The following is a 27021-nucleotide window of genomic DNA, read 5'->3' on the forward strand; positions in this document are numbered from 1 at the left end:
TTGCATGCCTAAAAAGCCTGGTTGGATTGGCTGAGTTAGAGAGGCGGTCCGAGCAGCCTTACAGTGATTGGTGCAGGATCGAGTTGGAAAATTCGTTTTGTGGCAATATCCAGACGATTTTCATTTAGTGGCATATCGAAAAGTTTTTCAGGATATACTCAGCGTATAAGATGATCCCCGATTTTTGGTTGACTATTTTTTGTTTCAAAAGTCGTCTTATACACTGGAAAATATGGTAAATAAAATGGACACCACTTCCTATGTGCCCCATGTAGAACCTATATAATTCAACTTGGGGAAAATGGAAGTCACTTAAAACTTTCTTTGGAAAAGGTGGGAAAACCCAGGGGGAAAAAAAAAGAAAAGAATAATATCAAGTTGACCTAAAGAAGGTTCATTTCATTGTTTACTTTGATTTTGACTCTACAAGAACAGGGAACAAACAGCATTCTCTCATTCATAAGATGTCCATTCAAATATCCTGGAGCCAGAGGCAGTCAACTCTACCAACTGCCCAGCCAAGACCTAGGGCCATCTGCCATCTGTTTCCCAGATAGCAAACAAACAGGTGAAAGCAGATTGAGACAGGAAGTTCAGGCTGTAACCAAGCCTAAGTGACCTTATCAATATTTGAATGGCTCGATGCAACTGGAAAAACAGCTTCTTAGAAAATGTCATTGCATTATTTTTGAGGTTATGCTGCTCTCAAACAGAACAAGTAATTCTTGTCTTGAATGAAGAACGTGACTATAGGCTCAGCTAGTTACTTCCAGCCCTCACACTTATCCCTAATATAGACAGTTCAAAGAATATTGTTAATTCTACCACCCCTAGTTAGTAAGCAGGGACACAACAGTGAGGTTCCTTCACAATGGCCTTTATATGCATTTCCAAAAGGCTATTTCTCAACCTAGGAATCCAACAACAGATGAATGTATTATAAAGATGTGGTATATATACACAATAGAATACGCTGTAGCTGCAAGGAATGGTAAAATCATGCAAGTTGCTGCAACCTGGAAGATATTATGTTGAGTGAAGTAAGCCTGTAAAGATGTAAAAACACAGGATGGTCTCACTTATTTGTGGTATATAAAATAACTAAGCAAGGCAATGTAATATAGTAAAGGGGGAGATGCCTAAATCACCCTTGATCCCAGAATGTAGGGAGAACAGAGGAAGAAAAAAAAAATCGAGGCATAAGCAAGGAGAAAAAGAAATAAGGGGGGAACAGAGGTCAAGGATCTTAGATATATCAGAGATATGAGAGACTGGTGATACTATATATCCAAAATACAACACAATAATCATCAAACCTTAACTATAACCATTAAAATTTGAAATAAGCCTGTCAAGGCTGCAGAGGGCAGGAGGGAACTTGAAAACTCTGGGTGAGGGAAGTTGACTCTGGTGGTCGAATTGGTGTTGGAATATTCCATGTCTAAGACTTATCTATCAAAAACTTTATAAATTACAACTTCTTAATTTAAGAATGTCATAAAATATTTTAATTAAATAATTTTAATCTCCCTACAGTCTTTTATTATTAGCTGCTATTACACAGAAAAATATGTCCTTAGAGCTTTGTGAATGGCACAGTACTGGTTGTAATCTTTTGCTCCAAAGGCTAATTTGTGTAGATTTGGCATTATTTTTCCATTTGCCATGCAAGCCCTGTGAGAAAAACGCCATTGGTTAAACAGACTTTTTCACTGCAAATGGCTCTAGATGTTGACATTTTATTCAATATCTCTTCCATCCCAAAATGACTGACCTAAGCCAATCACAATTTCCCCTTTCCAACCACTAGGAAAGGTTCCAGTTCTTGGCAAAATAAAGTTAAGGAGAAATCAACTGGACTTCATGGAAAGGTTTCCTCTATCCTAAAATGAGTCAAGGAAAACACACCTCTGTCTTCAGGATATTGTTATTTTTTTTTCTTTTTTTTTTTTTGGGGGGGGGCCACACCCGGCGGTGCTCAGGGGTCACTCCTGGCTGTCTGCTCAGAAATAGCTCCTGGCAGGCACGGGGGACCATATGGGACACTGGGATTCGAACCAACCACCTTTGGTCCTGGATCGGCTGCTTGCAAGGCAAACGCCGCTGTGCTATCTCTCTGGGCCCAGGATATTGTTATTTTTAATTGGACAGTCCTCATAGCTCTGAGCTGCTTCAGGTCATTTCCAACCTGAAGATGAAACCTATACTTGGATGTATTGCCTCTAGGTCCATGTTGATACTAAGGAGAGGCTGAATTGTTCATATAAGGAGTCAGACTTCTGCAACTCCTAAAACAAGACACATGAATTCTTATTCTATAAGATATCAGAATCAATTGTCAGTTTCCCACAACTGGAGACATTGAAATAGGAGTCAATTATTACTCTAAAACTAATACCTCATTTCTCTTAAAAAAAAGAGCAACTAACTTTCAGTTCCCTGCTTCTTCAGATGATCACCTAGGAGTCTTTCAAGAAAGAGGAAAAAACAAAATTCAGTACTATCTTCTCATGTCAGAATCAAGCCCAAGACTACCTTTCACATACTTGTGTCCACCATGCCTATTTATCATTTCAGAACTAACAATATAAGAGGCCTAAATTTCTTTGCCAAGAGAGTGAAAATCCTTTACGTCACTTCTTGACTGATGGTCATACAGCCCCCTGGCAGCCCCCAGGAAATTCCAAAGGGTGGATGTCCACAGGTGAAAATTGTGGAAATGGGAGGAGGGAGCAGAACACTCTCTTATCACCCTTTTATCCTAAAGTAATCATTAGTTATAAGTGCCTTTTTTTAGGGCTCTGAGATAAAGCTTTCCTAATATTTGAATTTCTAGTATAAAGCTATTACATATTTCCTGATGTGAGAAGGGGATTTTGAAAGAGGGCAGTCACAATGAATGCTGGGGCTCCAGAATGGGCTGCTGTCACCACTCCTCAGCACAGTTCATTAGCAGCTCCAGACCTAAGCAGTCACCTGCCAAATCAGACTAGAGAGGAAGAGTCTAGTTAGAGGGGAAAATCTGTACCTTTGAAATCAGGAGATAAATAATGAGTGTCTCAAGCTACAAAAAGACCCAGGCTCTTCCTTGAACACAGTGTCAGGATAATAAATAATAAATGAAGCAAACAAACCAAAACTTTTGGTATCCTGTTGGTGACAGAGCAGGTCTGGTATGAAGGGAGGAAGGGGAAAGTAGCCCTGGTGAGTTTAACCATGTTCCAGCAATTAGGGCTGGATATGGGAGTTAGTGGCCCTCTCACAAGATGTCAGGTTAGCTGAATATCCCTTAGCTGCCAACCTACCACTACTTGAGACCAGCCTTTTTATTTGCAGAACCAAAGTTTCAGTAGCTTACAAATAACATCATTTTACAAGCAACTGGATTAATAAATTTAGTGTTTAAAACTATCGAGAGTTCAGTTATCTGAGACTTTGTAGTCCTCACTGCAAACATTTTCAAAAAGATAAAATCCTTGCCAAAAAGTTTCTTAAATTCTTGTTTTCTAGTTTGCTAAACTTTCCAGCTATGAGGGAGTTAGCAATTATCAACGAGCTTATCATGTACAAGCCTCCACCCTGGAGTCCTTCGCACCAAGCACTCCTATTTCTGCTTTTCTTCACCAAGATCTACACTGACTCAGTGGTTCTTAGTTTTACTAGATCACCAGATTCTCATCTGGCCTGTGAAATAAATCCAGGCTGTAATTACTTCTAGGTCAGTTTTACCTGGGGCTTTTGAGCTGCAATATTTTTATCTTCTAAATATATCCAGAGAGTAAAAATTTGAACAGTATAAAAGGGAGACTGCATAAATAAATAAACTACTCCTCCATTGCTTGATCTTCAAGGTTTTCAAATTCCCTTGCAGAAACAATTGTTGAGTTCTTGAACAAACTATTAGATTTTGATTTCTTAAGCAACTTATTAGAGTCTGTACATTTATAATATACATAAAATGCATAGGCTATTTTGCTTATTGTTTTGTTTTGTTTTTGTTTTTGTTTTTGGGGGGGTCACACCCAGCAGCGCTCAGGGGTCACTCCTGGCTCTACACTCAGAACTCGATCCTGGCAGGCCCGGGGGACCATATGGGATGCCGATGTTCGAACCACTGTCCTTCCGCTATCTCCATGCTATCTCTCCGGCCCTGCTATTCTGCTTTTTAAATCACAAAAGGCCATAGTAAATTTCTAGAAATAAATTGGCCCAGATCAAATAAAAACACAGGATATATATTTTAAAAAGTGGATAGGGTTTTTTTCTTGCACACAGGTAAGCCAGATTTGACCCCCAGCATCCATATGGTGCCCGAGGACCACTAGGAGTGATTACGAGTTTCAGGGCCAGGAGTAACCCCTGTACCCCACTTGGTATGGCCCAAACCCTCCTCTCCTAAAGCCTAAGGTGCTAAAGAGATAACCCAGGAGTTAAGGCTCTAGTCTTTATACAGCCAGCTCCAATTTAATCCCCAATCACAGTCCTCATTTTCAAACATGCCATATTTTTTCAACCCACCTTTAATATATAACAGCTTTCTTTTCTTTCTTTTTTTTCTTTTTCTTTCAGTTTTTGGGTTACACCTGGCTGCCCTCAGGGATTACTCCTGGCTCTGCACTCAGAAATAGCTCCTGGCAGTCTCAGGAACCATATGGGATGTCGGGATTTGAACTACTGTCCGTCCTGAGTTGGCTACGTGCAAGGCAAATGCCCTACCACTATGCTATCTCTCTGACCCCAACAGCTTTCATAAAAATACAACTCACTGGCTTAAAATATTTCAGTATCTGTATGGAAACCTTTAAAAAAAACTTTCAAAAGAAAGCCCAAAACTGTAATAATTATGAGTCTAGCCAGCAAGTCCACATTTGCCCTCCCTCTGTCCTCACTGTTTTGTAGACTTTGAACAAATAATTCTTCCTGACCATTCTAAATGAAAAGAGTACATCTCTGATGCCTCAAAGGACACACCAAGCTCATGTAATTTGAACCTTTTATGTTCTTAAAATCAAGTAGGTGACAGGTTTGCTGAAATGGCGCCTTAGCAACCATAAAGGTGAGAAGTACATTTCAATTTAAGATAAATAAAGCCATCCTGCTAGGAAGGTTTGAGGACTGCAGTTAAACATTAGCTGCCTTAGACTCAGCAGTGTTTGACTCTTTGGACACCCTCTCTCTCCTCTTCCTTGGTTTCTTCTTTTTAAATCTGGATCATCCATTCAAACCACATGATTTGGCTTTGCAAGCAGGCAGATCTGCTGAGTTTGAATCCTGGGTTTAGCACTAATTGGCTGTGGGATCAACCCTACTTGCTTAAACTTATTAAGCCTTTGTTTTCTTATATGTAACCGAGCATGAAAAATGTCACCCACACTGAGCCATAGTGTAAATCTGTTTTGTTTGCTTGTTTGTTTGGCCCATATCCAAATGTGCTCAGGGCTTGCTCTTGGCTCTACCCTCAGGAATCTCACCTGGTGATGTTCAAGGGACCCTATGATGAGGTTGCCAGGGATTGAACCCAGGTCAAATGCATGCAAGGCACCCTACCCACTGAATTCTTTCTTCAACCCCAGAAGGTCAATTTTCATAAACATGAAACACAATGCCTTCATCACTCATCACCAGTGAAACTCTCAGCAGCTTGGCAAGTTGCAGTCCTTCTTCAGAATTTAAGGGCTGCAAGATGGAGAGAGTAACACACAGTAGAAGCAAACATGAGGTTCTCTAGGGCTGCACAGTCATAGGACTCCTGAGGAAAGACCCGCCCCTTACATTCAATACTTTTTTTTTTGGTTTTTGGGTCACACCCGGCAGCGCTCATGGGTTACTCCTGGCTCTATGCTCAGAAATTGCCCCTGGCAGGCTCGGGGGACCATATGGAATGCCGGGATTCGAACCACCGTCCTTCTGCATTCAAGGCAAATGTTTTTCCTCCTTGCTATCTCTCCGGTCCCACATTCAATATTTTCACCAGACAGTAGCTACTACCATATTTTCCACTTTCCTATCTTGCAGGCTTCCCTTTTCCTGTACACCAGACAGTCTATTAATTTGGAAAGATTCACCAGACTCTTCTTGTACCAGGCACTGTATCTCATAAGTAGCCTGCATTAAAAAAAAAAAAAAAAGAAAAGAAAAGAAAAGAAAAGAAAAGAAAAGAAAAGAAAAGAAAAGAAAAGAAAATTGCTGACCAAAGTAGGGTAATCTAAAACCAATGCCAATGTCATAGGTCCATGCTAGCCACATGACTGCCTCAGGGCTTTGGCTTTAGCTTTTTATCCTACTGAAGCAACATTCCTGCCTCCTTCTTCAGCCTTCCTTCATATCAGATGGGGCTGTACCCACCACAGTGGGTAATATTCTTGCCTCCAGAATGTAGCCAACCTGCTTTCAATCCCAAGCATCCCTACCAGGAATGAATCCTGAGCACAGAGCCAGGAGTCAGGAGTTAGCTCTGAGCACTGCCAGATGTGACATAAAAACAAATCAACAAATAGCCATTCTTCAGATCTACTTAAAAGAAGTTATTCTTGTGTTGAGTGGGGTGGTTAAAGGGCCACACTTTGAAATGGCCAGACACTATCCCTAGCTCTGTGTTCAGGAGTGATCCCTAGTGGTGTTTGGGAGACCCTAGGGTGCTGATTTGAACCATAGTAGGCTTCATGCAAGGCACATGATTTACATCCTGTACTATCTCTCTAGCCCCTTTTCATGGGAGGCTTATTCTGTTACTTATATTCAAAATCATATTCTATCCTTTCTTCCTTTTTCCTTCCTCTCCTTAGCCTTGTTTGATTTTTATTTTTCTTTAGCATGTAAATTCTCTATTATACTAGCAGCATTACTTCTTACTATTTTACCATTTATTTTGTTTCTCTCTCCCAATATAATGCACAAACATACACATATTATAATGTGTGTTTTTCAACAAAAACTAATTGTTGAAGGAATATATAATCAGACTATTCTTTTCCTACCTGGAAATCAAACAATGATCATCAGTTTTGCAACTGGATACACAGCAGAGTTCCAGAAGTAGATGGGAAATTTTTCAAATCTCCACTACATTCCCCTCAGTTCCCAAGGAATATAACCCAGTCATCATAGGACTGAATCCAACACAAATTTCAACAGAAATTCCTATGCACAGCTTGTGGGTAACAAGTTGCAGCATTTTATGTGAGTGGGATTGCCCAGAAAACGCACAAAAAATGTTTTTCCCAAAGTAAAATTATAAGAAAAATAACCATACACTGCCTTATACCAGAGAGAGAGAGAGAGAGAAAAAGAGAGAGAGAGAGAGAGAGAGAGAGAAAGAGAGAGAGAGAGAGAGAAGGCCTATAGCTTAAAGGCAAACAAAAATGCTTCTTAGAGTTCAACCAGGCCATCTGCCTGGAGTTAGGACCACTGCCAATCAATAGCAGATCTCAAACCCTGGACAGGGAGCTCAGGGTTCATAAAAGTAAATGTGGATGCCTGTGTCAAATCCAGTCGGCCTGCTGAAAGACAACCCCAAGCTATGGTACTTCAATTGCTGTGTGAGGGGGCCAGAGAGATAGTCCAGTGAGTAGGGTGTTTGCCTCGCACGCAATCCAGGTTCAATCTTCGGCATCCCATTTGGTCTGGAGCCATTCCAGGCACAAAACTAAGAATAACCCCCGAGGACCAGGTGTGGCCTAGCCCCCTTCTGCCCCCCACCTGCAATTCAATTGCTGTGTGAAGTATTTTCACCATAATAGACCTCTGGAAGCTTAGAGGATAGCACAGGGGTTAAGGTTGCCTTGCATGCCCCTTACCCTGGTTCAATCATCAACACTTCTGAAGTGAAGTAATATGAATACAGAGACAAGGGTAGTTTTGGAGCACCAGCAGTTGTAGCCCTGAAGCCCCAACCCCTCCAAAAAAAAAAAAAAAAACTACCAAAAATATGAATCTGTTTTACAATTATATAAAAAGTTACACGTTTTTCTGTAAATGGTTAAAATTCAGCCTTGTCGGTAATAGCTGGACTCCTCAATTAGCAGTAGACACCAAAGGGTCAGTGTGCTCTGCAGACTGGACTGATGACAGGAAGCACATCTGGAATCCTGGGGCAGCCCACAAGGTCTCCCTGGGAAGGCTGGGAGCAAAGACTGGCAGATTACCCTCCGCATCTGGCTTTTGCCCCAGCATGAACCACCACTCCCTCTTAGCCCAGAACTCCGCCTGGTTTTGTGTGTGTGTGTGTGTGTGTGTGTGTGTGTGTGTGTCTGTCTGTGTACTTTTTAAAAAAAAAAGTGTGTGTGTGTGTGTGTGTGTGTGTACTTTAAAAAAAAAACAAACAAAAAAAACAAGTCACTTCCAGCATCACAAATGCTTAGAGGAAATCACAGGGAGACTCATCTCTTTTCCCAAAATAACGTCAGTCAGAGGCAAAGGCCAAAGAGGTGGAGCCTGCAGACCATTCTGCCAAAGTTTCAAATATCCTGGCTCTGACCCCGTTAAAAGAATCACCAAGGGGGAACAGCCCAACCTCTAGTTTTCTAGTTAAGGCCCAGGCTTTCTCTTCCTCTCCCCCCCTCTAATTACAAACTTCTGCACTCTCAAGGAAGAAACAAAAGAACCTCACATGCAGCCAAGCCTGTGGGTGCTCAGTGCTGAGAACCAAATCTCATTTTGCCAAGGTAATAGCACAACAACAATCCGGGAGAAAACTTGAGCAGGAAGGTGTGTGCTCTGTGCCTGCTTAAACCTCAGGGTCTCTGGGCAAAACATGAACTGGGACGAGTTCTCCCCTTCTCCAAAGTCTTTCTGAATCAGGCACTCGGTCTCACATTTTCCATACTCCTCTGAAGAGAGAAGAAGCAGATTTCTTTCTTTCTTTTTTTTTTTTTTTTTTGGTTTTCGGTTTTTGGGCCACACCCGGCGGTGCTCAGGGGTCACTCCTGGCTGTCTGCTCAGAAATAGCTCCTGGCAGGCACGGGGGACCATATGGGACACCGGGATTCGAACCAACCACCTTTGGTCCTGGATCGGCTGCTTGCAAGGCAAATGCCGCTGTGCTATCTCTCCGGGCCCAAGAAGCAGATTTCTTGACTAAAAAAACAATCTTCCTTTAAGGAGAAAGGCCCTTTGCAGCATCTCTCTTCTCTCCTTTCTGTCTCTCTTCTCTCTCTCTCTCTCTCTCTCTCTCTCTCTCTCTCTCTCTCTCTCTCTCTCTCTCTCCTCTCTCTCTCTCTCTCTCTCTCTCTCTCTCTCTCTCTTTCTCTCTCTCTCTCTCTCTCTCTCTCTCTCTGCCTGTCTGTCTCTCTCTCTCTGTCTGTCTCTCTCTCTGTTTCTCTGTCTCTCTCTGTCTCTGTCTCTTTCTGTCTCTCTGTCTCTCTCTGCACACACACACACACACACACACACACACACACACACACACACACACACACACACACACACACACACACACACACACACACACACACAAGCAACCCTTCTCCAAACTCTCCCTTCTCGGGTTCCTAGTCCTGTGGGCTACAGGCAATAATGTTAGCACAGATGTGCAAAGGCCCCGAAGGGGAAGGAAAAATAACGATAATCATCAAAAGCTCTAAATTGTTCCTAAGAATATCAGGTGTCACGACTTCCACGAGAACTTTAAAGGGGCCAGCAGCGCCGGAGAAGCCACACCTCCCGCCGGCTCACCCCGTTCCCGGAGCTCCCTCGGGGTCTCCGGACCCCCAGCCGTTCCGATAGTGACAGCTCGTCCATCCCCCACCCCCGACCCCGTAGTGGGGTGCCAGCCGCCCTTGCCCTTCCCCGGCCCCGCGAGTCCTCACCGTGGGGTACATGAGCGCCTCGCTTTCCCCGGGCTCTGACAGCTCGCTCAGCTTGCGGTCCCACTGCAGGACGCTCTGCTCCCCGCTCTCCAGCACCTCCATCGCGATCCGGGCGCCGGGGTGGGGGGCCAGGGATGGGTGCGATCGATGCACGGGGCTGGATGCTCGGGGGCCGGAGCGGAGAGGAGCGGGGCAAGAAGATCCTCCGGCCCCGCGAGCGAGCGAGCGAGCGAGCTTGCGCTGTGTGCTTGTGTGCTTGTGGGTGTAGCTTATGCACTTGGAAGGACGAGGCTGGCTCCGAGGCCTGAGCAAAAAAAATAAATAAAGTAAAAATAAATTTCAGCCCGGGAATCCCAGTCCGGCGTCCTCGGTGATGTCCTCGCCCCCAGGACGTTCGGGCAGGGCAGGGCAGGCGGGGTCGGTCCAGCAAGCTGGGGCGAAGGTTGCAGGGGTTAAATCAAAGCAGGGAGTGGCTCCAAAATAAAGGCAGATCAGTTTTTTTAATTGCCACCCCCCAAAAAAAAATAAAAAGTCTCTTCGCAGTTAAGTCCACTTTGCACTAGTTCCAGACACAAACTTTGTGACTCTCCCAAGAGCTCCACGGCTCCACTCCCAAAGCCAGCTCCGGCGCTACGGCTCCGCCTCCCTCCAAAGAAACAGACCAATCGGAGCCTCCGGTGGACAAGCCTAGCCAATAAAAAGTCTCCTTTTCCACTAAGTACCGCCCCTACCCGAAGCAGGGGCCAGCGGGAAGTCTCCGCCCAGGCTTTGGAATGTAGGCAGGGAGCGATTTGACGTCACCGAGGACCACCTCCGGCTGTGGCGCCGGACCAATATGATGCTTGGATCCCAGAGTGATGGACGGGAGAAAGACCAATGAGAAACAAGCGCTTGCGGAGCGGAGCCAATCAGATAGCGACAAGAATACATTTTTATAAAAGGAGGGTGAGCTGCTTGAGAATTCGGAGAAATTAGGAGCGACCGGGTTCTCGGTTAGAAAAGAAAGTTATTGTACGGGGAAATTTGGATGCGGTTCTAAAAAATCTTACATAGCAACGGCCATACGAGTCAGATTAAACAAGAATTAAAAATTTGTCTATGAAGCAAATACAATGTCTAATTACACGTGAATTAATAAATAAAATAAAATAAAATAAATAAGTAAAATAAAAATACCACACTTCTTGCAAATTGTCATTGCTTATTCTCCAGATGTTTTTTGTCTTCCTTCTGTGGTGTGATTTTCTAATAATTTTAGGATTTCATTTACTCTTTTTATTTTCCTACAGTCATAGTTAAGAGAGTTGTCTTGAACTAAAGACCTGAAATTCATAGGATTTTAGGATTTTATCTTAGAGGTGTCAGGCAAAGATAAAAGGACATAAATAAGATTTCAGAAAGCAATTAGTTGCAATAAAGAAAACTAAAAACAAATTAAGAGGCTAAGGGAAGGCAGTACTATTTTAGATGGCTGACAGCCAAGTTCTTCTGAATAGTGACATTTGAGCACACACCTGAATCAAATGAGGTTTTGGGGTGCAGCTGTAATATTACAATGCGGTTACAGTTTGAAGTACCAGGTAGTGAATGATGGAACAGGAGGCCTGAGAGATGTCAGAGGCCAGATTATCAGGCCTTCCTACATGAAAGGTAGAGAGAGCCTTTTCTGAAATACTAAAATATCCACCCCTCCCCCAATATTTTGAATTTTCTTCCCCCTTCTAAAAAGTTTTTCTTGAAGTCAGAGTGATAGCACAGTGGTAGGGCATTTGCTTTGCATACAGCTGACCCAGTGCGGACCTGGATTCAATTTGAGCATCCCCTATGGATCCCTTAAGCCTACCAGGAGCAAATACTGAGAGTAGAGCCAGGAGTAAACCCTGTACTCTGTGGGGTATGGCCCCAAAACCAAAATAAAATAAAATAAAATAAAAAATAAATTTTTTTTAAATTTAAGGGCAGGTTCTCTTCAGATAAGGCTTGTTTCTATAAATATAAAAATTGATCCCAGAGTTTTCTTACAAAGGTACATTCAGGTATCTCCCCAAAACTTTTTGATAAATGAGATCAATTTAATGTCTTAAAACTCTGTTGTATTTAAGTCACAGATTATCATGTCGAATCATGTCGACTATTTTATTTTTCCTGTCTTCTTATGATTTTAAGATTATTTTAATCTCTAATGTAGAAGTTCTTGTTTGAGGCCCCAAACTTTTTTTTTTTTTGGTCCTTGTTTTTATTGCTCAATCTGCTAACGCTGTCACCACTCATTTTCAAAAATCACCCTTTCACAGTACTTTTGTTTTACTTGTTTTTTTTTTTTTATTGTTGGGGCCATGTAAGGCTCAACAAGGCAAGTAGGGTTAGGAACACAGAGACTTTCTTAAAATTAAATTACAACCATTTCTCTGATGAACACTCTGCAACTTCTAAGGCTGTCCTGTTCCCATGAGCCTGTCTTATGATATTCGCAATCTTGTGTAATTCCTTTTCCTTAAGAATGGGTCAGACCTGAGAATTTTCTTTAAACAAACAGATTATAGAAGAAGTCATGGAATCTTGAAACAGATAAGGTTCTTTGTTTTGTGTTGTTTTGTTTTGTGGGCCACACCCAGTGACACTCAGAGGTTACTCCTGGCTATGTGCTCAGAAATTGCTCCTGGCTTGGGGGACCTTATGGGACACCGGAGGAATTGAACTGTGATCTGTCCTAGGTTAGCACGTGTTAGCATGTGCAAAGCAAATGCCCTACTGCTTGCGCCACTGCTCTGGCCCCAGATATAATTCTTGACTAGTTAGTCCCTCCCCCCCCCCAAGCCTTACCTGTTTGTTTGCTCAGAGAGAAGCCAGCCGTCCTGCTATGAGGCTCTGCGGAAAGTTCTCCTCACACAGAACTATAGGTGCTAGCCAATAGCCAGCAAGAACACTAGATCTAGATCCTGGGTCCAGGTGCTCAAAGGGATGTGCCCAAGGAAGATGCCTAAGGAACATCCCCGGGGGCACTCAAATCTTGATTTTAACCAATTACTGAATCTGGAATCAGATTCTCCTGTCTCTAAAGATGACTAGAGAACTGTGGGAACCAAACCTTGGGAGCCAAAGGATTGAGCAGGCCTCACTCACAGTCCTGGCCCACAGAAAGTGAAGATAATAAACATTTGTTGTTGTTGTTGTTTCATAAAATACGTGACACCAATGTCCTAAATTGTTTGGTTAAATTTGTCTATATCACAACAATAGTATCATAATCCTTCATGGTGAATTATATATATATAAAAAAACAGTTGCCTCTTGTTTTATAACTAGACATGAGTTCTTTCCCATCTCATTCTTAAAATTTAGTGATTATTTGACTCCTTTGCCAGGCATTCTGTGGCTTCCTTTTAAAAATCAGTAGGTAGGTGAGAGAGAGAGAGAGAGAGAGAGAGAGAGAGAGAGAGAGAGAGAGAGAGAGAGAGAGAGAGAGAGAGAGAGAGAGAGAGAGAGAGAGAGAGGTGGGGGGAGAAGAGAGAGAGAGAGTTCCACAGGTTGAGTGCATGCCTTGCATGTAGGCTGACCCTGATCATATAGACCCCTACAGTGACTCCCCAACATACAGCCAGGATTGATCCTCAAACCAAAAGAAAGACATCTGGGATGTAACTCAAGTAGTACAGTACATCCTGGCATGTATGAGACCCTGGGCTTGATTCCTGGATTTGTATGTCCTCTGAGACTACTGGTTTGGCCCTGACTCCCCCCAAAATATGTAGCAGAACTTGCAAACTTATTGTTTGTCTGTTTACACACAAATGATCTACAACATTATATCAGTTTCATATATTTTAAGATATTATATATGAACTTATAATTCATTTATAGCTAATATCTATAATTTACATGTTTATAAATATTGAGAAATGACCACCACAGAAAATCAGTATCTCTCACTATAGTTGTCATTTCTTTTCTTTTGACAAAAACTTTTAAAATCTGTTCTCGGCAATGTTCAAATACACACTGCTGTTAACTAAAGTCCCAATATATGAATGTATATCCCCAAAATTTATTTTACAAATGAAAGCTTGCACCTTTAGGTTATCTTTAGCCCAATTCCAACTCCCTACTCATGGCCACCAGCAATCTGCTCTTTGTATCTTAATTTACTAAAATCCAAAATACCAAAAATTCCTTCTCTTCCCTTCCCTCCCCTCCACTCTCTTCCCCTTTCCTCCTCTTCCTTCCCGTCCCATTCCCTCTCCTCTCCTCCCTTCCCTTCCCTCCCCTTTCCTTCCTACCCCTCCCATCCCCTTTCTTTCCCTTCCCTCCCCTCCCATCCCCTTTCCTTCCCTCCCATCCCATCCCCTTCCCTCTCTCCCCTCTCCTCCCCTTCCCCTCTCTCTTCTTCCCTTCCCTTCCCTTCCCTCCTCTTCCCTTCTTCCCTTCCCTTTCCCCATCATCTTCCCTCTCCCTTCTTATCCCCTCCCTTCCTCTCCCTCCCCTCTCCCTTCCCTTTTCTTCCTCCACTATCCTTCCCTTCCTTCCCTTTCTCTTCCCCTTCCTTTCTCTTTCCTCCCCCTCTCTCCCCTTCCCTCTAAATGATCTATCACAAAAACTATCTCTTCCTCCCCCACAGTCACAGTCACATCTTTTTTATTTTCAGAACCATATAGAAATTAAATGGATCAATAGCTTTTCTTTCTCTGTGTGGTTTATTTCACTTAGCATAATGTTCCCAATGTTCATTACTCCTGTTTCAAGTCAAGATTACCTTCTTTTATGTTAGAATAATATCCCACTATACTTATAACACAATTTGTTAGCCACAATCCATTGATAGACCATTTTGTTTCTTCCATAAATAATGCTGCAATGAAGATGTATAGGTCTTTTTTAATTGAATTGGTCTTTTCATTTATTTCATAGACAATCAGCAATAAGGTTGCTGGAGCATTTAATAGTTAAACTTTAGATTTCTTGGGAATCTTTCTTCTATTTTCGCTAGTGGCTGTACCAGTCACATTTTTGCTAACAGTATACAAAAGCTTCTTGGTCTGTACTTGCTTACCAATACTTGATATTCTTCTCTTCTTGATGACACCAATTTTAACTAACAGATGGATGATATACCACCCTGTGGATTTGATATGCATCTTGTTAATCATTGGTAAAATAATGTCCAGTATCTTTTCAGATAACTGGTTGTCATCTTCGTAACTTTATGGGGAAAAGTCACTTTTTATTTCCTGTCCTTTATTTTTTCCTGTCCTTTAATTTTTTTAAATTAAATTGTTATCATTTCTTACTTTAGATGAGTCTTTACTTTGAATACTGACTTCTCAGGAACTAGATTGCAATTTTTTTTGCTCTTTTAGCATGTTACATTGATGATGTTCCTTTCTATAGTTTGATGGTGCACATTTGTTTGTTTTCACTATTTTCTTTGATTTTGGTGTCAAATCCAAAACAAACAAACTAAAAATCACCAAATATCAAGGAATTTGCTACTTGTGTTTTCTATTAAGGATTGTTATGATTTCAGGTATTAAATTCAAGTTTCATTCATTCAAAAATTTTGTTGATTCTCCTTTTTACTTTGTTGTTATTGGCATGGAAGGAAAATATGATTGGTGGAATTAGTAGACGGCATATGTTGCACTGAAGTTAGAGGCTCCAAGCGGAAGAATTCCTGGGATCAATCTCAACATGTTGGATTGTGCTGAGGACTGTCAGCTACTGGCCTCAGGCTTGTAAGGAAGACTTTTGCTATAGAGAAATACTGATCCCTTATTCCATTTTGAGTTAATTGTTATCAATAATAGAATATCCAGTTTTCTCAGAACCTTTTACTGATGCCTATCTTTTCCCATTGTTTATTGTTGATATCTTTGCCATAATTAATATATTAATATATATTGTTTAATAATTGATATATTAATTATAAACTATATAATTATATAGTATAATGATATACTATAATTGTAATTATATACTATATACTATATATATTATAGTATATAATTAATATATCAATTATATTAATATTAATATATTATCATATTGTTTTAATATGATCATATTAATATAACCTTCATTTTTGGGATCTTTTTTGTTTTATACTATTGTGTATAGACTTGTATGCCAATACTCTATTGTTTTGATTACTATCACTTTAGGCTATAGTTTGAAATAAAGGAGTATGATACTCCAGCTTTTGTTGTTATTGTTGTTGTTTTTAATATAAATTTCTTTTCTTTTTTTTTTTTTTGGCTTTTGGGTCACACCCGGCAGTGCTCAGTGGTTACTCCTGGCTCTATGCTCAGAAATCACTCCTGGCAGGCTCAGGGGACCATTAATATAAATTTCTTTAACTTTTCAGTATACTTTATGGCTTTATACAAATTTTATAATTGTTTATTTTTGTGTTTCATATGGTACCCCGAGCCAGGAGCAATTTCTGAGTGCATAGCCAGGAGTAACCTCTGAGCATCACCAGGTGTGGCCCAAAAATTAAAAACAAAAACTCTTTGTAGGAATTTCAACAGAGATTGCATTGAATCTATAGATTGCTTTGGGTAGTATAAACATTTTAACACTATTGATTTTTTTCAATCTAGAAACACAAAATATTTTTCAATTTCTTTCTGCTTTCTCAATTTCCTTTGAATAATGTCATTGTTTTCAGCATATAGGTCTTTGACTTCCTAGGTTAAGTTTATCCCTAGGTTTTAATAAAATATTTTCTGTTTATTTTTTGTATTTTTATATTGTTAATAGAAATTCAACTGAATTTTATATGATCTTGCATCTTGCATATTTTTAAATTCATTAATTAGCTGTAACAGCTTTTTGATGGAATCTTCATCATTTTCTATATGATATTGTCATCTTTACAATATGACATTGTTATTTCCTATTTTCTGATTTATATATATTTATATTCTGCTTGCCTAATTGATGCAGACAACTTTTAATATAGTAGTATTAAAAATATTCTAGTAGAGGGCCAGAAAGATAGCATGGAGGTAGGGCGTTGTCCTGGTAGGCAGAAGGACGGTGGTTCGAATCCCAGCATCCCATGTGGTCCCCCGTGCCTGCCAGGGGTGATTTCTAAGCTTAGAGCCTGAAGTAACCCCTGAGCGCTGCTGGGTGTGACCCCAAAACAAAAACAATAATGAAAAAATTTAGTAGATCCCTGGACATGTGCTAAAGTAGATGCTTACTGTTAGCAAAAAGTTTTAAGGTAAGGGGTACTTCTTTATATTTTTTTCTTTTCTTTATATATCTACTTAAAATAAATTAAGGATATAGTATGAAATGAAACAAAAATATCCATAGAAAAAGGTTATGAGTCACAAAATTAGTACAGGGTAAAAACACTTGCCTTGTACTGACTGTGGTTCAGTCTCTGGTAACACATAGTCCACCAAGGACTGCTGGGAGTAAACTCTAAGTACTACAGAGCATGGCCCAACACCCTCCCCCATTATACATTATAATTTATAATTTATACATTTATAATTTTAGTGTGAGCAACTTAAATTAATAAACTTAAATAAAAAGCAGAAACAGAAAAAAATTAGACCTGTCTTTCTAAACACATGCATAGCTATATTTGTTTGGAAAAAGTTCAACCAAATAAATTTAATAAATAACAGGGTTTTATTAAAACAGTTCTTGAACTGGACAGCATCTGGACTGTGGAATGACTCTGCAAGGGGGTTTTACAAAATGGATTATTTTTATTATCGGAGAGTGTGATGAGAAATAATTTCAGGCAAAGCCACCATCTGTTAAAGAGAAGGAAACAGATTTTTTTCTAAAACTACCCCCCCATTAAGAGCTAGATTTGAGGGGCCGGGCGGTGGCGCTGGAGGTAAGGTGCCTGCCTTGCCTGCGCTAGCCTAGGACGGACCGCGGTTCGATCCCCCGGCATCCCATATGGTCCCCCAAGAAGCCAGGAGCAACTTCTGAGCGCATAGCCAGGAGTAACCCCTGAGCGTCACAGGGTGTGGCCCAAAAACCAAAAAAAAAAAAAAAAAAAAAAAAAGAGCTAGATTTGAGAAGAAGGGAAGGAAAGAAGAAGGTAAAAAGGAAGTGAGGAGAAAGGTAGAAGAAAAAGAAGGAAGTAAGAGAGAGAAGAAAAAGAAAGAAATGAGAAAGGAAAAAGTAGAAATAAGGGGAAAGGGAAGAGAAAGAAGAAAGAAAGGAAAGGAAGAAGAAAGGAAGAAAAAAGAAAGAAGGAAGAGAAAGGAAGAAAGAAAAAGGAAAGAAAGAAAAAAGAGGAAGGAAAGAAGGAAGGGAGGGAGGAAGGGAGGGAGAGTACTGCAAAATCAGTCTTCTTTTTTGGCATGGGCTATTGAGCACCAAGAAATTCTTTCGAGTGTCTTGTCCACTCTCCCTCAAAAGCCTGTCACTGAGAACTTCCAGATTGAACCCCTCATCAGACACTTTGTTTAGATTCATACAGAAAACCATCTAATGATTGATCTGGCACCTCCAATCTGTAACCTGCCCCTTCTAAAATAGCATCTTCCTATTCTGCATCAACTGCTTCTTGGGACTTATGTAGACAAGGCAGTTTTCCAGGACAGATCTATGCTAAAGAAGCTTTTATTCCACGTCCTCTCACTGCTGGGTCCGGCTCACAGTATATTACGATCAAAGATTGCATAGGTCAGAATTTATTTCATTTGGGATGAAGACACAAATCTAAGGAAAAGGCTGGACTAGAAACAACAGGTATTCAAGGTCTAAGACTTTCGGTAATTTCTACAATCCTGTCACCAAGTGGCCAGAGCCTAACATTGCAGCTAGCCTGCTGAAGTAATGGGGGTAGTCAAGACAGCTTAGCTGTCATTCCATAGACTGGAGCTCTCACTAAATCGCCAGCCAAATTACACAACTCTATCTCTGCCTGAATTTCCAGCTCTCATTGCCATGATCCCCTTTCTGTAACAGTATTGAAAAGCACAGTGCCGGGGCCAGAGAGATAGCACAGCGGCATTTGCCTTGCAAGCAGCCCATCCAGGATCTAAGGTGGTTGGTTCGAATCCCGGTGTCCCATATGGTCCCCGGTGCCTGCCAGGAGCTATTCCTGAGCAGATAGCCAGGAGTAACCCCTGAGCACCGCCGGGTATGGCCCAAAAACCAAAAACCAAAATCCAAAAACCAAAAAAAAAAAAAAAAAAAAAAAGAAGCACAGTGCCTACAAGAAAGAAAAAAAAAAAAGTAATGTGTCTACCTTGAAGGCCACTGGGATGTGAGCAGAATGAAGGGGTTAACAGAAAAGTGGGGACAGTGGGGACTCTGGTGGCAGGAAGTGGACTCTAGTGAAGGGGTGGGTGCTCTAACAGTTTAGGTCTGAAACTCAATCATGAACAACTTTGTAACTGCGGGAAAGCCTTTTGGTTATTCTTCAAACCTTTATAACTATAAGAAAATTCATTCTAGGGAGGCACACGGTGTATAAGGAGTATCAGAAGGCTCTTACTACTTTACAAGCCACTTTATTATTATGAAAATTATATCAGTAATGTTGCAAATCAGCCCCTGATGAGGTTGACTGATGGAAGGATGGAGGATGAGGCCTTTCTCCTCCAGCTCGGACCACGCGTCTGTTACCCTTTTCAGCTGGCAGTTCTGAGGTGAGTTCAGCGGGAAGAAAGCCAACAGGCAGTCAGGTTTCCGAAGAAAACAGCTCTTTATTCCGTGAAGAGGCCGAAGCCAAAAGGCCTAAGAATAGGCCCCAGGAAAAAAGCCCCTCGCCTTCCACAGACCCTTGTTTTCATGCCCCAGAATCAGATACCACCCGATGGTGGGATCAGGTACCACCCAATGGTGGGAGCAGAATCAGGTGCCACCCTAGGGTGGGGGCAGAATGCCAGATCACACCCTAGGGTAGGGCACAATCACCGATCAGGGTAGGGTCAGTAACATAATAATCCCATAAAAATGTTTACATACACAACAGGACATTATGAAAAATATCAACAAAATGTCTCACCATGAATATTTCCCCAGTTAGGTTTGAAAGAATAATACACAGCTTCACAAATAAACAGCTCTGGACTTCTACAGACTCAAAACTCACTTTAAAAGAAGAACTGAAAGGGGTTCTTTAAGGCAAAATGAACTCCACAAACATACCAAACTTCTTTTTTTGTGTGTTTTTTTTTTGTTTTTTGGGCCACACCCGGCAGCGCTCAGGGGTCACTCCTGGCTATCTGCTCAAAAATAGCTCCTGGCAGGCACGGGGGACCATATGGGACACCGGGATTCGAACCAACCACCATAGGTCCTGGATCGGCTGCTTGCAAGGCAAACACCGCTGTGCTATTTCTCCGGCCCCACATACCAAACTTCTTACCAAAAAAAAAAAAATTACAAAATTCTATACTAATAATTTCTCTCAATGTCAATATTCTAAATTCATCGATTAAGACACACAGAATGGCAAAAATGGATCAGAAAATTGAATCCAACATTTTTCTGCCTGCAGGAAACACATTTGAATAATCAGAGAAAACACAGACTCCAAGTTAAAGGTTAGAAGACAATACCTAGAGCTGGAGATATAGCACGGTGGTGGAGCATTTGCCTTGCATGTGGCCTACCAGGGAGGGACCCAATTCGATTCCCAGCATCCCTTTTGGTCCCCCAGCGAGGGGCGATTTCTGAGTGCAGACCCAAGAGTGATTCCTGAACGCTGCTGGGTGTAGTAGCCCAGAAACAAATAAATAAATACATAAAGTTAAAAAAAAAAAAGACAATACCTAAAGCAAAAAAGCCCTTAAAAAAAGGCTCTGGTGGCCATACTAATATCAGATGACATAGATTTCAAGCTTAAAAGGTTACAAGACCAAAAAAAAAAAAAAAAAGTTGGGGCCGGAGAGATAGCATGGAGGTAAAGCATTTGCCTTGCATGCAGAAGGACAGTGATTTGAACTCCGGCATCCCATAAGGTCCCCCAAGCCTGCCAGGAGCGATTTCTGAGCATAGAGCCAGGAGTAACCCCTGAGGGCTCTCGGGTGTGATCCAAAAAACAAACAAATAAACAAACTAAAAAGGTTACAAGAGATAGCAAAGGTCATTTACTAATAATCAAGGGATATGTACATCAAGAAGAAATTATACTCCTAGACACATCTGAACCCAATGTGAAGACAGCAAAATATTTGAAAAGGTTAATAAAATAAGCAAACTAGAGTCATAAAGAAAGAAAACACAAATAAACAAAATAAGAACAAAAACACGTAAGAACATACAAAAATATAGATGATCATAAGAGTATAGATAGCCCAGCAGAAAAGAGAAAATTCTTAGGAACATATAATGTTCAAAGATTGACTCAAATAATAAATAGAAAGGTATAAAGGAGCCACCATAAGTAATAAATTAAAAATAATGGGCTAGATAAAAAGTATAGCAGGTATGGTGGTTTCTTTGCATGTAGTTTACCTACGTTTAATCCCTCATGCCCTTATGTTTCAAGAAATCACCAGGAGTGATCCTTAAATACAGAACCAGGAGTAAATTCTGAACATAACTGGGTATGGCCCCAAAATAAAACAACAAAACTAAATCAAAACCATAATCAAAAGGTCACCCCTAACAAAACCTCAGGACTAGATAATAGTATCACTAGTGTAATTTTTCAAACTTTTAAGAGAAATTAATACATACCCTTTCAAATTCTGTCACAAGATTGGAAAAGATGAAAAGTTTCCAAAGAAATGTTGTTAAGGATCTTATTCTAAAATGGAAAATGCCATCACAACAAAAGAAAACTATAGACCAGTATGCCTGATTAACAGGTGCAAAACATTTTAAAAATCCTCAACAAAGATGGAATTAAAACACTGAAAGAATCTTGCAGCATGGTCAAGTGAGATACAAGGATGTTTTTGCATTGAAAAATCAATGAATTTGACATACTACATGAACAAAGAAAAAATTATATGATTATCTTACAAAAAGTATTTGACAAGACTCGTGACTTATTTACATATGACTTATAACAAAGACCATAAATGACAAACATTGTCTATAATAAATGCTTTAATAACAAGCCTACAGACAACATTGTACTCAAGGTGAAAACCTGAAAATATTCCCTTTAAAATCAGCAGCAGACAAGGATTTTTACTTTGACCACTACTATTCAATATAGTGTTGTAAATATATTAAGAACAGTTGGACAAGAGAAGGAAATTAAAGAGCTGCCAATTGGAAAAGAATTATAATGGCCACTATTTGCAGATGGCCTATTATACACAGAAAATCCTTAAGGCTCCATTAAAAAACTATTAGAAACGATAAACAACATAATAAAGTGGCAGGTTGAAAAATCAATAAGCAAAGATATGTAGCATTTCTTTTTAATAGGAATGAATTAGAAAATAAAAATATAATTGCTACTGAGTGCTCTATTAGGGGTGCCAGGACTCCAGTGTTCTGACTGTCTGGGCCATAACTTTCCAGGTGACAGCCTGACTGCTTCTGTGGGCAGTCTCTGGGATTCCCAGCACACCTATTCAAGCCTTGTTCTCCACCCAAACCCCGACTGACGCAGGCATAAAGGTCACTTGTTCTGAAATTACCGTGAGGCAAGAAGTTTTGAAAGATGGTTTTCCTGAGACCTTTCAGTAAAAGTGAAATTTGGAGAAAGCATTGACACCTTCAAGACCTGGCAAATTTTAATTAAACAGCACACCCAGACAGGATTTCTTGTGGATCCATATGAGTTGGCTTCATTACAGGGAAAAAAAAAAAAAAACCAACATTATACAAGCAGTGACAACTTCAGAAAATTTTAATATAGAAGCTCCCACTTATTTATCCAAAGAATCTGAAGACCTCATTTATGCTGAAGAAGATTCACAATTGCATTGATAGTTTCCAAACTTTGATACCAGTGCTCTACCACTACCATAGGTCTCATTGTAAGGATTGATAAATCTTTATTGTGGTCAAAAATCCTGATTTATTAACATATTATAAGCAAAAATTTCCAATTTTAAAATGCTGGGGTCAGTTAAAAGTGGCACTTCCTTGTGATTTGAAAAGTCAGGATATCTGCCTGTGGAACAAAATAAAATATAAACCAGTCTATAAGAACATGACTGCATGGTTTCCAGTAGGCCTCACTGCACATACTTTCTTAGTCTACTCTGTGACTCTGCTTTTTACTATCCTATGTCTGCTTTGATCTTTAAGGCCATTTTCAAGCATGGAGATTTTTTCCTATAAAATGTTTGTGCTTAAATGTTTTATGTAAGCCTAAATAAGACCTACCCATTCATTTATGACTAGAGAATGATGTAATTATGTCATTCTTTTAATAATTTTTGGAAAAAATTGTGTTTTCCTAAGGAAATTATGGATCATTCTCAACAGATTTCCAAAATTTAATGCTGGGTAGGCTTTTGTTAATCCTTAAATGTTAGGGCCAATAGAGGATGTTTAATTCTGCCAATGTTGATTTTGTGAGAAGTGACTTACTATTTTTACTTGGGCAGGAAAAATAAGTTCTTTTTACAGTTGAGATCATCTAAACTAAATAATTATAAAGTCATAATGAGAAATAAAAAATTTTTAAAAAGAAAGGAAAAAATAGGGGCCGGGTAGGTGGCACTGGAGGTAAGGTGTCTGCCTTGCAAGCGCTAGCCAAGGAAGGACCACGGTTCGATCCCCCGGCGTCCCATATGGTCCCCCCAAGCCAGGGGCAATTTCTGAGCACATAGCCAGGAGTAACCCCTGAGCGTCAAACGGGTGTGGCCCAAAAACCAAAAAAAAAAAAAAAAAGAAAGGAAAAAATATATGTTTTAGTTTTGGGGCCATACACAGTGGTGCTCAGTGTTACTCCTGGCTCTGAGCTCAGAAATCAGTTCTGGCAGGTTTGGGGAACCAAGCATATGGGATGCTGGGGATTGGGTTTGGGTCAGCCACATGTAAGGTAAATGCCCTACCCACTGTTTTATAGCTCTGGCCTGAGAAAATAATTCTATTCCTATAACAGTCATATAAAAATTCATAGTTATATACAAAATTAGGGACATATATATATATATTAACAAGGGAAGCAAAAAATTGTACATAAAACGCTGAGTTATTTTTAAAAGAGACAAAAGATTGGAGTTGGGGTAATTCAAAGGGATAGATTACTTCATGAACCCCAGAGCACTGTTGGGTGTGGCCCTCTGGCATGACATCTTCAGACCTAAGAACTGTTAGGTCCACACTACCAGGCCAAGTATCATTGGGAGTGACCCTTAAGTCCTCAAGTGCTGCTGGGGAAGTATCTGTTTAAAAAATAAAATAGTAGGCACAAGATGAGATGATATTCTATACTCATAGAGCAGAAGAAATAGCATCATTAAAATAACTACACTACTCAAAGCATTATATAGATTTGATGTATGTTATCTCTATAACAAGCTTCAGGTAATTAGAGAAATATTACTTAAATTCATATGGAGCTGCAAAGATCTTCCATAGCCAAATAAATCTTAAGAAAAATGAAGAATGGAAGCAGCATGCTCCCAATTTTCAAACTATACCACAAAACTGTGGAAATATAAACAGCAAGTGCTGGCATAAAAATGGTAAGTTAGAACAATGAAATAGAATTGAGAGTCCAGAATTAAATCCTAAAAGATATGGACAATTAATTTATTATGAGTAGCCTAAAACAGAAAATGGAGAAAGGAAAGTATCTGATTCAGTTAAAAAGTGATAGGAAAATTGGACAGGAAAAATGTGACAGAAAAAAGATAGAAAGAAAAGAAACTGTCTTATATCATTGTTTCATACCAGACACCTAAGTTAACTCAAAATATTGAAGACTGATGTTGGACCTGAAACCAAAAACAAAGGGAAGAAAATAGGCAAAACTTGCCTTGAGATTGACATACAATTATGTGTTCAAGTACTCTATTGCCATGACAAGGGAAACAAAAGCAATACATATATTATATAATTATTATATTATGCTATATATAATATATCATTATAATTATTAAATTATATATTTATAATATATAATTAAATATTACATCAAATTGTAAAGCTCTGACATATAATATGGCAAAGGGTTAATATTCACAGTATTAAAGATCTCATAAAATTTAATAAGAAAGCAAATAACTCCCTCAAAATATGAGAAGAATTGCTGAATAGTCAATTTACTAAAGAAGACATATATAGTGCCACAAAGAATGGAGAGTGCAGTTCGAGTAGACAAGGGTCTACCATGAAAGTTATAGTTGGAACTGATCATTTTGGACAACAACTGAGTGCTGAAAAAGGAGAGAGAGAGAGAGAGAGAGAGAGAGAGAGAGAGAGAGAGAGAGAGAGAGAGAGAGAGAGAGAGAGAGAGAGAGAGAGAAGTAAAATGCCTGATCCAGAAGCATATGGTGGAGCTTGGGTGGGAGGTAAGAGGGCATCAGGTAGGTGACAGGAAATGTGCACTGCTAAAGTTTGTTGTACATTGTATAATTGTTAATCATGAACAATTTTATCTGTGGGAAAAAACCTGTATTATGAACAACCTTGTAATCATAATGTTTAGATTAAATTTTTTAAAGAAAATATATAGATGTGTATATACATAGCACACAGGAACATATAAAAATTTTCTGGTTTGGGGTCATACCCCGATATACTCAGGGGCTATTCTCGGTTCTGCACTCAAGAATCACTCCTAGAAGTGCTCATCCTATGAGGTGCCAGGATTCTAACCTGAGTCAGCTGCATGCAAGGCAGGTGCCTCAGCTACTGTACTCTCTTTCCAGCCTAGGAACATTAAAAATTCTTGTTATCATTGGTTATCAGAAAAATGCACATTAAAATAACAATGAGATATCATCTCCTATCTCTTAGAATGACCTATTGCAAAAGAGGCCAGAAAAAAGTATTTGTAAGAATGTTGAGAAAAAAAAAAGTTGAGAAAAAGAAACCCTCATACACTATTGATGAGAAAGCAAATTTTTCACTGCTGGTGAAAGCAGTATGAAAAACATCAAATTTTTAAGAGATCTGCCATATAATTCAGCACTTCTACTCCTTTTCATCTAGCCAAAGAACACAAAAGTACTTATGAAAAAGATATATGCACACGCATATTCCTTGCAGCTCTATTTTCAATAGCCAAGATCTGGAAACAACCCAAGTACCCAAATAACAAATGGATGGAGAAAGAAAATGTCATATATATGTATATACATGTACATTTATAATGAAACACCACTTGTAGTAATATGTGACCTCTTACCTTCTGCAACAACATAGATTGAACTAGAAGGAATTATGCTAAGAAAAAATAAGTCAGAAGGAGAAAGACAGATGATCTCACTGGTATAGAGAAGCATAATATATAGAACCAAAGTATGAAAAAGGCAAACTCAAATACAAACAAACCTTAACATAGACTTGAGGGCACCAGAGGGGGTAAGAGGCCATGAGTATTATTAGAAAGGGAGAGAATTTGATGGACTGTAGTGGAGGGACATTGATATTTTAGTGAGGATTATAGGGTTGTAACATGTATTTTGAAGAGGTGTGAAATATTCAACGCCACGTATACAGTATTGCATCAATACTAATCTCAACAGAACACAAATAATCAATAAATGAATAAATAAAAATAAAGGTGGATTGAAATTTTTTAAGTGTGAGAAGGTGGAGTTAATTGAACCCTCCTGCATTGCTGGAAATGTAAAATGGGTGCAGTCACTATGGGAAACAATTTTATAGTTCTTCAATAAGCTAATATAAAATTAGCATTTGACTCAGTTCTATGACTAAAGTATATTCCTCAAAGAATTAAAAGCAGTTGTTCAAACATATGTTCATAAATATTCATAGCATCCCTAAACACAATAGTGAAAAGGTGAAAACTACTCAAGTGTCAAGCCACAGGCATATTTATAAAAATACGATATAGCCATGAATGGAATATTATTTACCATAAAAATGAAAATATTATATTATTACAAGCTACATGAGTGCAACTTGAAGGCAAATGAAGCAAAATAAATTAGTTGCAAAAGATGACACAGCATATTATTATACTGATATGAAGTGTCTGAAATATGTTAAGAAACAAAAATATAAAATAAATTAGTCAATGTTTAGGACTTAAGGGCATGGAAGACTGAAAAAGCATACAAGTTTTTTTTGTGTGTTGAAATTAAGTGTGTGTTAGGGAGTGATAATAGCGTGGGTAGGGCATTTG

The 27021-nt window shown here is 39.6% G+C and overlaps 1 protein-coding gene and 1 pseudogene across 1 annotated transcript in view; one reads left to right on the plus strand and one right to left on the minus strand.

Annotated features, from left to right (window-relative positions):
* CREB3L2 (cAMP responsive element binding protein 3 like 2) overlaps positions 1-10302 on the minus strand; it is a 130171-nt gene extending 119869 nt beyond the window's left edge. The window contains exon 1 of the mRNA XM_049776014.1: positions 9807-10302. Within this exon, the coding sequence (XP_049631971.1) occupies positions 9807-9908 (102 nt within the window). The 5' untranslated portion in view covers positions 9909-10302. The remainder of the gene's footprint in view (positions 1-9806) is intronic.
* Positions 9941-23036, plus strand: LOC126021200 (phosphatidylinositol-glycan biosynthesis class X protein-like; annotated as a pseudogene).
* The last annotated feature ends 3985 nt before the right edge of the window (positions 23037-27021 follow it).

This window comes from Suncus etruscus, chromosome 1 (assembly GCF_024139225.1).
Source record: "Suncus etruscus isolate mSunEtr1 chromosome 1, mSunEtr1.pri.cur, whole genome shotgun sequence".
Taxonomy (NCBI): Eukaryota; Metazoa; Chordata; class Mammalia; order Eulipotyphla; family Soricidae; genus Suncus; species Suncus etruscus.